This window comes from Vigna radiata, chromosome 3 (genome assembly GCF_000741045.1).
Source record: "Vigna radiata var. radiata cultivar VC1973A chromosome 3, Vradiata_ver6, whole genome shotgun sequence".
Lineage (NCBI taxonomy): Eukaryota > Viridiplantae > Streptophyta > Magnoliopsida > Fabales > Fabaceae > Vigna > Vigna radiata.
Genome location: NC_028353.1, coordinates 12,904,925 through 12,917,753, shown reverse-complemented (window position 1 = coordinate 12,917,753; position 12,829 = coordinate 12,904,925). Strand labels below are relative to the sequence as shown.

The 12,829-nt window shown below is 28.9% G+C and overlaps 2 protein-coding genes across 2 annotated transcripts in view; both read right to left on the bottom strand.

The window, feature by feature from the left end:
• The window catches only part of LOC106758026 (nuclear pore complex protein NUP88), a 5,718-nt gene extending 4,504 nt beyond the window's left edge, over window positions 1-1,214 (bottom strand). Inside the window, exons 1-2 of the mRNA XM_014640915.2 lie at window positions 681-1,214; window positions 436-587 (exon numbers count right to left, since the gene is read on the bottom strand). Coding sequence (XP_014496401.1) covers window positions 436-587; window positions 681-947 — 419 coding nt within the window. The 5' untranslated portion in view covers window positions 948-1,214. The remainder of the gene's footprint in view (window positions 1-435; window positions 588-680) is intronic.
• A 1,488-nt stretch (window positions 1,215-2,702) lies between these two features.
• LOC106756819 lies at window positions 2,703-5,409 on the bottom strand. Its single transcript, XM_014639418.2, has 4 exons — window positions 4,863-5,409; window positions 4,428-4,702; window positions 3,127-3,302; window positions 2,703-3,004 (listed from the first exon to the last, which is right to left on the bottom strand). Exons 1-3 carry the CDS (start codon window positions 5,137-5,139, stop codon window positions 3,237-3,239), a joined length of 618 nt encoding a protein of 205 aa, XP_014494904.1. The 5' UTR covers window positions 5,140-5,409; the 3' UTR covers window positions 2,703-3,004; window positions 3,127-3,236.
• Between the last annotated feature and the right edge of the window lie 7,420 nt (window positions 5,410-12,829).

Genomic DNA, 12,829 nt, shown 5'->3' with positions numbered 1-12,829 from the left:
GGGGGGGTGGGGGGTGTTAAAAACTCTATGATGGTAAGGAAAAGCTCACAACTCCAGCAACATAAAAAAAATTGCACACACTCATTATAGTTTAGAGTATTGATACGTTGAGAAACCTGAATAGTTTATATATCTAATTGACGCTCTTCCCTTCTCTATATCTCCCTTTTCATCATATCATATCATATCTACCTTTCTTTCCCGCCTGTCTCTATCCCTCTTTGGGTATCTAGCTCAAGCAGCACATACGTGTCCCTCTATCATTTTTCCAATAATTTATAACCATAACCTTCTTCCTATGCAATGCAACTCAAGAATAAACTTGAAAATCCGATAAACATAAATCCAAAACAATAAATAATTAAGAAAAAACTGAGATTATCCGGTAGCAGAGAAAAAGCATATTATAGTACTAAATTCAACTTGCAATTGTACCTGCAAATCAAGTTCACGTCCTTCTTAGATGCGCGTCCGTAAAGATACATAACAGAGAGCGTTTCGGAACCGAAAAGGAGTATCGCTGTTCCATTCCTGTTGACGGAGATTTTGTGGACGTCGAAATCGAGCTCGGCGTCTGCTTGCAACACCTGTTTCAAATTCCATAACGAATTAGAATACACTGGATTCCGTTTGTACGAACATCTAAATGCACAGAGAGAGAGAGGGAGAGAGAGAGATACCTTCGAAGGAGAGGAGGCGAGCACGGAAGAGGGATCGGGGTCGCCAAGTCGGAGAGATAGGCGGTGGAGAATGCGGCTGTTCGTGTCCCAGAAGTAGAGGCGCGAGGCTCCGTCCCAGGCCAGGAGATTCCGATAACCGGAAACGGCGGCGCCGCCGTGTGCGGTGAAGAGAGGGTGCTTGGCAAGTGGGACCCACTCGACTTCGTCTTTGGGAGTTTGGGAGCGGCTTGGGCTCGGCTCCGAGCTCGGCTCCAACGTGATTCTCATCGTTGTTGCTGTTTTTGTGCTTAGTTCTTTCTTCCTTTGAGTTTTACTTTCACAGTTCGAACCCTTGCTGCTTTTCTTTCCGGCGGGGAGGTTCCTCGATGCGTAAGAACGACGTCGTACCCGCTCTTTGCTTTTGAAAAATTTGAAACATTTTTTGTTTGTCTACTATCTGGGTTCGATTGTGGATTGAAGAGGCCCAAAAGACCACATCAGCCCTTTGGAGGATACTTCGAAAGCGGCTTCTTCTTGGACTTTTCTGCCTGTACTTAACTTTTTTCTTCTTGTACCCCATCCAACTTTTAATTTCCAAGCTAACCCTCATTAAAATTATAAACTTATAACATGGGGGGAGGGAGGTGCAGGAACTCGATTTATAAGAGAGGATTGGAGGTGAGGAACACACAGCTGAGAGGGAGAGATGCGGCTCAAGAAAAAATTAAAGGAAAAATGTCTAGGATTTTGACTTTAACTAAAGGTTAAGATGGTATTTTCCAATTTTACATTGTATACCACCCTGTTATTGAGATATGTTGACCTTTTGTATACTAGTCCGTTGTAAATATAAGAATGTCATCATATAAATGTATTATTATATGAAAACTTTGTAATTATAATAATAATGCAAATAACAACCCTAATTGTCATTTCTATAATTGGTTTATTTGTAAGTTTTATGTATGCCTTTAATAATCTTTCCAACAATCAAGAGAGACACATTTGAACATGGAGATCGGTTGAACAAATATGTCCTATTATAAGTAAATTACATATTAAGACACAATTTTTAACTCAAAATTTTAAAACAGTATTTATCTCTTCTTTTTTTTTCCTTTTATTTCAACTCACTTTGATTCTTAATAATATTTTCTTTTGAGTTTTGATTTAGTTGATTCATATAAAATGCGATACTTTCAATTTACGCTTAAATTCATAAGACATAATTGTTGTATTTGAATGATCAAAATAAGGTAAGGTAATAGTTAGAATGATATTTGAATTCTTTTAAATTGATATGCAATGTTATTGCTCGAACGACAGTAAAGTAGAAAAAAATTGTTTGCACAAAGACTTTCACTCAAGATTTTGGTTTGTTTTTAAATCACATTATTTGATTACCAGTTCTGGGCTTAATATAAACATGTAGTAACTTAGCTCCAACGCTTAACTATTAACTAGACCAATGATTAGATTAATTTAGTTTTGTTATCAATAATACTAACTTTTTCTCTTTTAATTTACATACATACAATATTTTCTAAAAAGAATGTAAACGACAAGTTTTCTTATTATTGAGAACCAAATAACAAGTTAGGTGCAACAAAGACATAGTCATTGATTTTTGGCAAGGGTTAAGCCGATGAATTAAAAAAAATAAAAATATAGTTTCCAAGATTAATGTATTTAACTTCATGTATTAATGATTAAAAAATTCATATAAAATTTATACTAAAAGTAACATATAAAATCAAAGAATAACTCGCTATGATCACTAAGCAAGTTTGGTTTGACAGCGTGTATTCAATGCAAATTCCTCAATAATTTACTTTGTACTAAAAACGTTATATATCGATGTCATTGACAACGTGGAAAAATTAATGATTTATATTGCCAAACCTTTTAATATTTAATTTATGATCGTTACATGATTATTGGTTTAACTATTTTTTTTAAAAAAAAATAATAATTTGAAAAGTATATATGAGCGGAAGAAAACGTCAATTTAAAAACTCTTGAAAGCTAAATTAGAAGACCGAATTAGTGCAACAATTGGAAATGAAGGTCACATGGTAATTAGAATCCAGCACTGACGATGCATTCAGTTGTTTATATATATGTACAGAAAGATATACACGAAATAATTGCAAAGGAAGAACATAAATACCAAAGCAAAATACATATACATATAAATCGCCAAATACGAAGCTCTATTGCATATATTCGTTATAATTATTACCTAAACACCATTCAACAATTTTATGTATCCTGGTAGCGGTAAACTGACAGTATCCGAGGTCAGAAAGTTAGGTGTCGAGGTTGCTGGCATCCTTTGGATAAACCTGAAAAGTAACAGAAATAAAAAGAAAACACTTAGATTTTTTTTTATTTTTTTATTTCACTAATCACTGTTTAATTTTACCAAAAAAAAAAAGTTAAGTATTTCGTGATTAAAGATAATTACCGTAGCAAGCCTTGACGCACGCAAAACATATGTAATATGAATAGCTGAAGTTGTTAGTCGACAATCCATAGACGATATATTTACTTTAATGTTGGAGCGACAGAGTGAGTTTATTTGATTCGTTCTTCCTGAGGAATCTTGGGATACCTGGGATACCCATTTTTGCAAGCTGAAATCTGCATCAAAAGCGGAACATGGTTAATGTCTTGATCAATTTGTATCTGTTTATTCAGATAAACATGTAAAAATATGAGAATATAAGAATAATATATATGGTATGAGGTAAGCACGTGGGAATAACTTGTTTATGTCGGGTAACTAACTAAGTGAGAGAAACCTTTCAATCAGTAACAGTTGTTAGTGGGAACCCTCAACTTGCAGGGTGCCAACAGGGATGGCAATATTGAAGGCCGTGATCATAGGTAAGAAAAAAAAAATAATAGTGATATTTAACACCAAAATAAGTTAACGGTTAAGCATAACTCTGCATACACGCACATGATCAAATGCATATCTAGATATTTGTAAACTATATATTATATTATATTGTGGACTTTAGTCATCCATTAAGGGCGGCTATTGTTCAAACACAAGGCTGAAGGATTTATATGTAGGAGACCAAGTCTTGTTTCGATCGAAGATAAGAAAGAAAATGTTTTTAATAAAAAAAAATTTAGGATCCAAGAATTTTTAAGAATAATTTGCTATAGATGATTTATTGAGGAGTCCAACATCCCCATATGACCGCACTTTGTGGCCAATTTCCAACCAGCTCAATTTGGCTGTTTAGAAAAGTCAACGACTTGATTTGAATTTTGCTCTTGTGCATTCAAGGGGGAGTTGTCAACAAAACAAACTATTGACCTTTAATAGAGGCGGGGAAAATCAAAACCAACCCTACAGTAGTTTTCTGTGCAAGAGATTATCCTAAACCATCAATTAATACACTAATAAAACACCATAATTGTAGGTAGAGAATTACTAGACAAAGTTTTCTACTGTACTGAGTTCAATAATGATGCCCCTATTGAAGTTTCCTTGATCATAAAAAACGGTACTTAGTGGGTCCTTCCTACCACACAAAAATTCCCACCTCCGTGTAAACCCCGCGTCACCAAAAACGATTAAGAAAAGAGAAATTGGCTTAAACTTTCACTGGAAAAAAGATACGAATTTCCAAAAGTATGCTGTTATGCAAAACTATCTTGTTCCACTAACACACGCAATAATTTTAATTTTAAAATTTTAATTTAGCTTTGCTGGAAAGGAAAATGGCGTGTGCAAGGGGAGGAGACACTTACAGCTTCAATGTCAATTTTGTATACCAAAAGCTTTCTTCTTTCCCTGCAACTTGTTCTGTAGGCCACGACAACATGCCCCACGGCCAACGCACAAGAGCATACGAACAGAGCTATTTCGGTCCCTCCAACATACCCACTTCGATCAATCCCCCGAACACTGAAGATATAAACAGCCTTCAACGACACAAACATCAGAGACAATACAGAACACATGGTCGTAATCCCCAAATAAGGCCCGTGCGAAAGCCTGGGTCCGTCACACAAGCTATAAACACCTACAAAAATTAAAATTAATAACCCATTAAACAACCTTCAAAAGGGTCCTCGAAAATCACTACAAAACTTGACCTTGATTAAAATCAAAAGAAAAATTGATTTCGATCAGTGGTGGCTAATTATAGTTATAGTGGTGTGAATAGGAGTGTGTGTACTTACAGAAGATGATGAAGGATCGTATTATGGAGATGAGGGGTATATCAATGAGGGAGTATCGGAAATCGTAGTGGTTGAAATGGGAAGCGAGATTTTCCAAGGAGAGAGAAGAGGAGGAAATGGTGGAGAGAAGAGCGGAAGGAAGAAGCGCATCGGCAATAACAAGAAGAACCGGGGCAGAGAAAAGAAGAAGCGATATAACCATAGTGATCAGGAAGAAGAGAGTCTTGAAGCCCCTCATTATTCTCTTGGATTTCTCTTCTTTTGAGAAAAAAGGCATGATTGTGTTGCAGAAAGGAAAGAGTATGTGATGTTGTTGTGTTGTGATGACAAGGGGAACGAGGGAGAAGGGTTTAATTAAGAGGGTGAAGAATTAGAGGAAGAGGAGGTTGAAGGAAGGTGCAGGCCAAGGTGCAACAAATTTGACCGGACTTGTCCACTCTTTGAGTGATGACAAATGCTTAGGTTGGGACTTTACACGCACATATACAGGGACCCTGCTGATTATACTCTTTCTCTCTCCAAACCAACGGCAATACCTAAAACCTTAAACCACAATCCACTTTATATCTCTCTTCTTTTCATTTTCTTTTTTTCTTTTTTTTTTTTCACTTCTAAGTCTCTGACACGTGTCCCATGATTGTTGCTGTATGGTGCTTGTTGATGGTGGTGTGCCACGTCACCCCATATGCATACGTTTGTGCTGGGAATTGGGATGAAACATGAATCTTTATCATTCTGAAAAAGATTTTTCTGATATTTTCCTTATTAAAATCTCCCCAATGGGAGAGTCAAGGGTGAATCAAGATAAACCTATTCCATTTTAAATGGTAAAAAAGAAAGACGATAAATTAAAATAAAATCTGTATCTACATATACAAATGTTGTTCAATGTTACGCCAAACTATTTCCTTTCCAATATATGAAAGTTTAGCAAAAGAGAAACTTTTGTTTCTCGAAATATGAGCCTGTAAAAACTGTTTTTTTCTTTTTGAAAGAAAAAGGAAAAAATATAAATTTCTCTCTACTTTTTTTTTAAAAAAATAGAAAGAAAGAGAAAATTAAATTTTTAATAGGCTAATTTTGCTTACCACAATATTATTAATTATTTAAAAAATAACATTTTATAATATTGTTTGTAGTAATTGAACAGAAAGAAGAAAAGTCATTTTCTGTTCAAACAAATAATAAGCATTTAATATTTTCATCCTAAATTGTTTTCTTAATATTTGAGTATTTTTGTTGTACTCCATTTTATAACCAAACATGGAAGAGGCTGAGATGGAAAGACATCAAATTTGTTTTTGATTTGGTGGTCAGAAAGTTTGTGATTACAATATAGGTCTGGTAATCAAGCGGGTATGGTGGAACCGAAAGATTGTAAGCATGTGATCACATGCTGCATTTTGTCTTTTCGAGTCATACACATTTTTATTTTAAAAAACATGCATACAATGAATTTTGTTTTGTTCTGTATATACATCAAAGTACAAAACCTAAACAATTACAAACTCCAAGACTATGCTGATAATGTAGTAATATGTGGTGTTGTTCATGCAGCTGTTCGAGCCATCACTCAATCATTTTAGCATGTTCTTCGTTGGCATTGGATTCTCTTTGTCTACTTTTTCTTAAATGTTTTCTTTTTGTTACAGTTATGGATTTAGATTTTGAATCTGTTTGACCAACCGAAGTGACAGAGAAAACGCAGTTTTATTAATGTGTATCTACTTACGTTATGGTATATATTATAATTCAGATTTTTTTTTTAAATATCTCAATTGTATTCTATTAAAACATTCCTTCTAAATAGATAAGTAAATTTGTTATGAAGAATCTTATATAGACGCACTTTTCTATTTTAAAAAGTTTAATTTGGTAATACATTATTTCTGTTTTTTTTTTCTTCTGTCTTATGTCAGCCTGGACCAAATGAAAAGAGTTAGGTTTCAAAGAGTTAAGGGACTCTCAATCATCAATTCATTATTTGAATTTATAATGGAGTCAGATAATACTACTAATAATAATAAAATATTTTTAACATCATTTTTTTAAATGATTGTAATCACATAAAAGATTGTAGTTTCGATTTTTAATTTAATAAATTGAATTGAATTGAATGTTTTCCTCTTCTTTTAAATTAAGGGATATGGTTATGGAAGTTTTTTTTTTTTTTCAGACGGGATTATTATGATCTCTGGGAATCGCAGATTTTAAAAATGACTAAAATACGTTTGATTGGTGAAATATACTATTAAAAAGTTATATTTTTTCTAAAACAAAAATCAAAGTGTAGCACTTTTTTATTAAAATATACAATCTTTTTTATAAATATTTTGATTAAATTATATGATATTCAATATCATTTTATTTTAACTCGAGAAAGATTCCTATCGCTTTCATAATACGTTCTCTGACTACAAACTTGACACGAAATTATTTTTTGAAAAGAATAATTTGTTAAAAATGTTATTTTGAATAAAGTATATGAAACCTATAACACATGCTTTCTAAACTTAAATTCCACGAAAAAAATTAAAAAACTAAATATCATTAGTATAACTAACAATCAATTTCAACTGGATATATGTGTGAATTGCCTACTTTAAATTCTGTTTAAATAATTTTACGCTGATTTTTAAGAAACCAATTTAAAAAATTAAGTCAAATTTCTCATATTCAGCGTTTGGTCGAATTAATCTAACTAATAAATTCATTCTTACTTCATTTTTGTTTGTTTTCCTCTGCCCTATGCTATGTTTTATCTCCCTCAAATAAATAAATAGGTGTAGTCTAATTTTGACAATAAAGAAAATTGCTTACATGTGAAAGGTATATAACTAACAGGAGCTAGACAAAAGCAATTTTGGCCTAAACTTGCTGACCAGCTCTATTTTAAATTATACGTCAAACTGACGTTTTATATCTTTCAATAATTGAAGTAAAGAATGATTTATAAGATTTTTTATTTTACGACAAAATCGTGAAAGGATCATTGAATACCAATTAAACAATCATATTTAAATATAACTAATTAATAATATGAACTATATCGAGATATTAATTTATTAAAATAAGAAATTAGTCAGTTTTGTCCCTTAATTTTAACAGAAAAGCGTGTTTTATAAGTTAAAAATTCTATTATGGTTAAAATAATAATAATAATAATAATAATAATAATTTTGTGTAATTGAAATAATGAGTTGAAGGTGGTAGTTAATGAATTAATGTTGGAGAGTAACTGTAGAGAGCAGTTAAGTCAAGCGCGCCAAATATGAAAAAGGAGGAAGACGCGCAAAAGCCTCCGTATTGCTTCTAGATACATTGTCACACTATCTTCAATCATACGAATACTTAATACAAAACTTTAAATACTTTATTACGATAGTAATAGTTAGGGAGGATAATTGTTATTTTTATTACTTATTTTTTATGTAAAAAAATTGTTATTTTTATTATAGTTTTCCTATTCGTACTTCTTTTTTACTTTTTCAAATATTAGTTAAACAATTATTTTATATAAAATAAAAGTCAAAGTAGATAAAATATAATTTTATTAAATATGTCAATGTTAAATAAAAGTAGCAACTAATAATTAAATCAATTATATAAAATATTAAAAATTAAATATCTGTTCTATAATAAATCAAGAAATTAAAAACAAAAAAATTAATATAAGTTTTCTAAATTAACTAATAAACAAAACATGTTTTAGTAATTTATAATGAAATGAATGTAAGGTAAAAAATAAATATATATTCAATTTAGAAAGTTAAATGTTATTCATAATCACACCTAATCAAATGTAAGAATTTTTTTTATCATATCCAAACATATTCAAATAATAGTAGAGAATTTTTGTTCATTGAGCCGTCATTTCAATTATATTTAAAAGAATTTTTTTTACTAGCTAGTATTACTTCCATTTGTTTACTTAATATAAGTAATTTAACTCTTTTTTTAAAATGTTATAATAATGAGAAAACTTATTCACAAATATACTACATAAACAAAATTATGCTTTTGGTCTTAAAAATTAAGGGCACATTTCATATTTTCATTTTCTAACTAAGAAATCTCATATATTTTTTTCAAAAATGTTTTTTTTTTTAATTCTGAAATTAGACACGTGGGACACACTATTAATGTGACGAATGGTGACCTACTCACTGTTTCAAAATCATCACAGTCAAAGGTAACCTTATTTATGTGACATAAATTTCAAAATCACTGTTCCAAAGATTGTTTTACTCTTAGGTATGTACAACTTGTGTTGTCTAGGTTAGCCATTAGACTTAAATCATTGGTTAAAAGTAGTTTTTATTCACCTTGATTGTAATTTTTTCTTAAGTGTTATTTTTATATTTTTAAATTTCATTAATTTAGTTTACTAACCATTTTTTTGAGAACATTATTTATAAAAACAAACTAACTTTTAATATCAAAATTCAAAATCTTAAGCAAACCTGTATGTCCAAAAGTTTAAAGTTTGATGTAACATTGATTAAGTTTTGAATTAAAAGATACACGTACGCAAGCGTTGTCACAAATAAAATACTCGTTGAAACATAATTGTTTTTGGACTATACATAATGATGATAATTCTGCAATGAAAAATTATATCATACAATTTTCGCGTAAGAAATTATACAACAGATTGGGATGAAATAAAATTATTAATTTATCTGATACAGAGATGAATAATATATTTTTAATTAAAAATATATCGTGTAAACAATATAACATTAATATAATTTACTGTCAATGTCACCTCTCACCATAACTTCATTCTTTGATTTAATTGACATAAATGTTCAACTAGAAGGTTGATTTAATACTGTTTGACTTTCACTCAAACTGAGAAAACACATCAGTTTAAATTCAAATTGGCGACATCATATTAACAGTGATAATGTGAAAAGTAAGAATTTCTAGAAACAATTTCTGGATGCAAAAGTTTTTCAGCTTGAAAAATTGGAAAAGTCATAGTTTGTGAGGAAAGTTTTGAATAACCGTGATCTACGTGTGGGCGTTATGACTAACTTTCTACTTTTTAGAGATTTCTTAGAGATTTTTCATTTTTCTTTATTATAACTTTAAAGAGATTTTTCTTTCCGAGAGACGTAGTCAATATATACATCATCATATTAAAAAAATATAATTAATAATAAAAAAACATAACTTTTATTTATATTAATTTGTATAAAAAGTTATTGAATCCATAGTTGACCAAACAGATTGTTCCTCCTTTGATCCTTATCCAAACTGTGTTACCAACTTTGGTGTTTTGTACTTTGTTGCAACTCCCATGACCAAATGCACATAATATATTGTGAGCTTTATGTTAAAAACATAAATGACAAAACACAAAACACAAAACTTTAGTGAGAAAAGAAAGGGAAATGCATATTCGATGACGTATGTTAAAGTGTGGAGATCAGATTGAATTGAAACATTAGCTTAAAGATATGATAGAATCCAATTCCTAGTGTATATATTAATTTAAATCATTATTAATTTTTTTTTATATAATGATTAGACCTAATATAATGTGTTAAGTTTGAAATAGATTAAATAAAAAAAAATTGTGTAAAAAGAGTCATCCTCTATTAACTATAATAAATAATTAAAATTTTGCTTTTAGTGAATGATTTAATTTTTGAAATAATTTAATAGTAAGAAATAATATAAAAATTAATGTAATAAAGTGATAATTTTAAATATTTTATTTGAATTGTATAACTGAGACTTAAATCAATTATAGAAAACTTGTAAATATTTATAAAAGTTATAAATTTGTATTTCATTCAGAAGGTAATTGCAGATTTAGATTTTGGAAAAGGTAAATAATAAATAAATAAATAAACATGTTATAAGTATGTGTTACCATATTTTTAAATATTTATATGCATGTGATTACTTTAAAAAATATTTAAATCAATTTTAAATCATTCTGGCAAATAGTTTCATTCCATAATATTTTCACACAGTCAATATTAAAATATATTGATTGCGGAAAGTTTATTTTAATTGTTCAGCCCACAGTTAAAACCACCCTTAAAATAAATCACTCGTGTTTATATAATTATTGTGTGAGAAAAAGAAAAATAAAATAAAAGGAGGAGAAGGGAAAGGAGAAAGCCAATGAAACAACAAAGTAGTGATAACAATACAACAACGACAACATTGCAAAACAAAATAAAAAATGAGAAGAATAAAAAAGAAAAGGAAGAAAATATAAATTATAATATTTATCAACAAATGTTTATCGACATATTTTTCTCATCAATAGTTATTAATATTTTTAAAATTTTCATCATTGATAGATTGTTGATAATTTTTATATCGATGAATTTTAAACATTATCAACTAATTTTGACAATCGATAATATTATTATTTTGTGTGTGACTTGTTTCTTAAATTAATAACATCCATTTAACTATTAAGTAGTAAAAAAATAAATAATTGATATAATTTTTTGTCTCGTTCACCATAATAAAGTTAAACATAAAAAAATTCTTATATTCTGATGCATGCAACAACCCTTAAACCAAAATAACACAATTAGAAAAAGTTATTCCAAGGAAAGCACACCCATATAAATTTAATGTGATGTGATAACTCAAAACTCACATTTATAAACATTTAACAAAAGCATCTTTATTACCTAACATGCAACTTTTATCAGTAAAAAGTTACAAATTCTTTCATAAAATTTTTATAATAATAAAATTGTAAATATCTCATCTATACAATTTGAATATCTAGACAAAATTACAAACTCTCTTAACACACTTGAATATCTAATCTATACAGTTTGAAAACTTATTGAATTGTAGTATTAGTACTCAAATTAACTTTTCATTTATAATAAATTTTTATTTGAAACTTTAGTGAATATTTAATTAAAAGCATCATCACATATGTAAAATATAAAAGAAAAAGATATTTGAAAATCAAAGAGAACAACAAAGATTATTCTAATTGGAGTTGTTTTTAATTAAATTAGACTTATTTTCAACATTTATATTAACTTCCAGACATCAAAAAGTGAAAAAAAAAAGCATCATCAAATAACTATAAAGATATATATGGAAAATTTAGAAAAGTTCAAATGAATTAAGTTTTAAGAGGTAATGATTTTTTAAAATTAAAAAATAATTTTTTGTTTTATAACATTTAAGATATAATTTAAAAATTCAATTAATAATTTTTAGCATCCTTAAACATTGTTATCTAATATTCATAAAAGCATGCATGTCCTTACACTCGTAGTCAAATAAATGGTTTTTGTTTATAATAAAGATAAACGATTCGCACATATTTATAATAAAACTATTTAATAAAAAAAATTATAGAAATTATCTACTTTATAATTATTTTTAATAAAAATTAGTTTATAGTTTGAAAAAAAAAATGGACAATGTGTTTCCACTAATTTATTTTGATTTTTAATATGAATATACTATATTTGCGCTTACTCAGGTAAATAGTTTTTGTTTTCAATAAAGACTCACAAGTTAAGTGATATATTACTTATTTTAGTACGGATATATGAAGAACTTTCTTGTATTGATTATACGATTTCAACTTCTCCATTATTTTAATAAAAAAAGTGTTTCTAATGAAATAAAAATTTCAATTTCAACTTCTCCATTATTTTCTTTACTTTACCAAACGTTGAGTTAATCATGAAGAATTCGGCTCAAATTGCTAAAACACTTGTTTGATACAAATTTAAAGTTCCGCAGAAAAAATTACAAGAGTAGGAATATCAAGCAAATTAGAAGGAAGGAATTTCTATAACTGTTATTAAGCCTTATTTATTTTCTAAATCAAGGAAATTAAAATAAAAGGAGTGGTAGTTTAACTTTATAAACCTTTTTTATTTGTATCATTATATAAAAAGGAAATACGCATTTTGATGTCATATTTTAATTGGATAGTTTTTTTTTTAAATTAATTACTC

What these genes read in the sequence shown, in the direction of transcription:
- LOC106756819 (XM_014639418.2), bottom strand. Translation starts at nt 5,139, where the DNA reads ATGCCTTTTTTCTCAAAAGAAGAGAAATCCAAGAGAATAATGAGGGGC. An exon ending in ACGATCCTTCATCATCTTCT is followed by an intron (nt 4,703 to 4,862) that starts GTAAGTACACAC and finishes TAATTTTTGTAG; the next exon opens with GTGTTTATAGCTTGTGTGAC. An exon ending in ACAAAATTGACATTGAAGCT is followed by an intron (nt 3,303 to 4,427) that starts GTAAGTGTCTCC and finishes CTTTTGATGCAG; the next exon opens with ATTTCAGCTTGCAAAAATGG.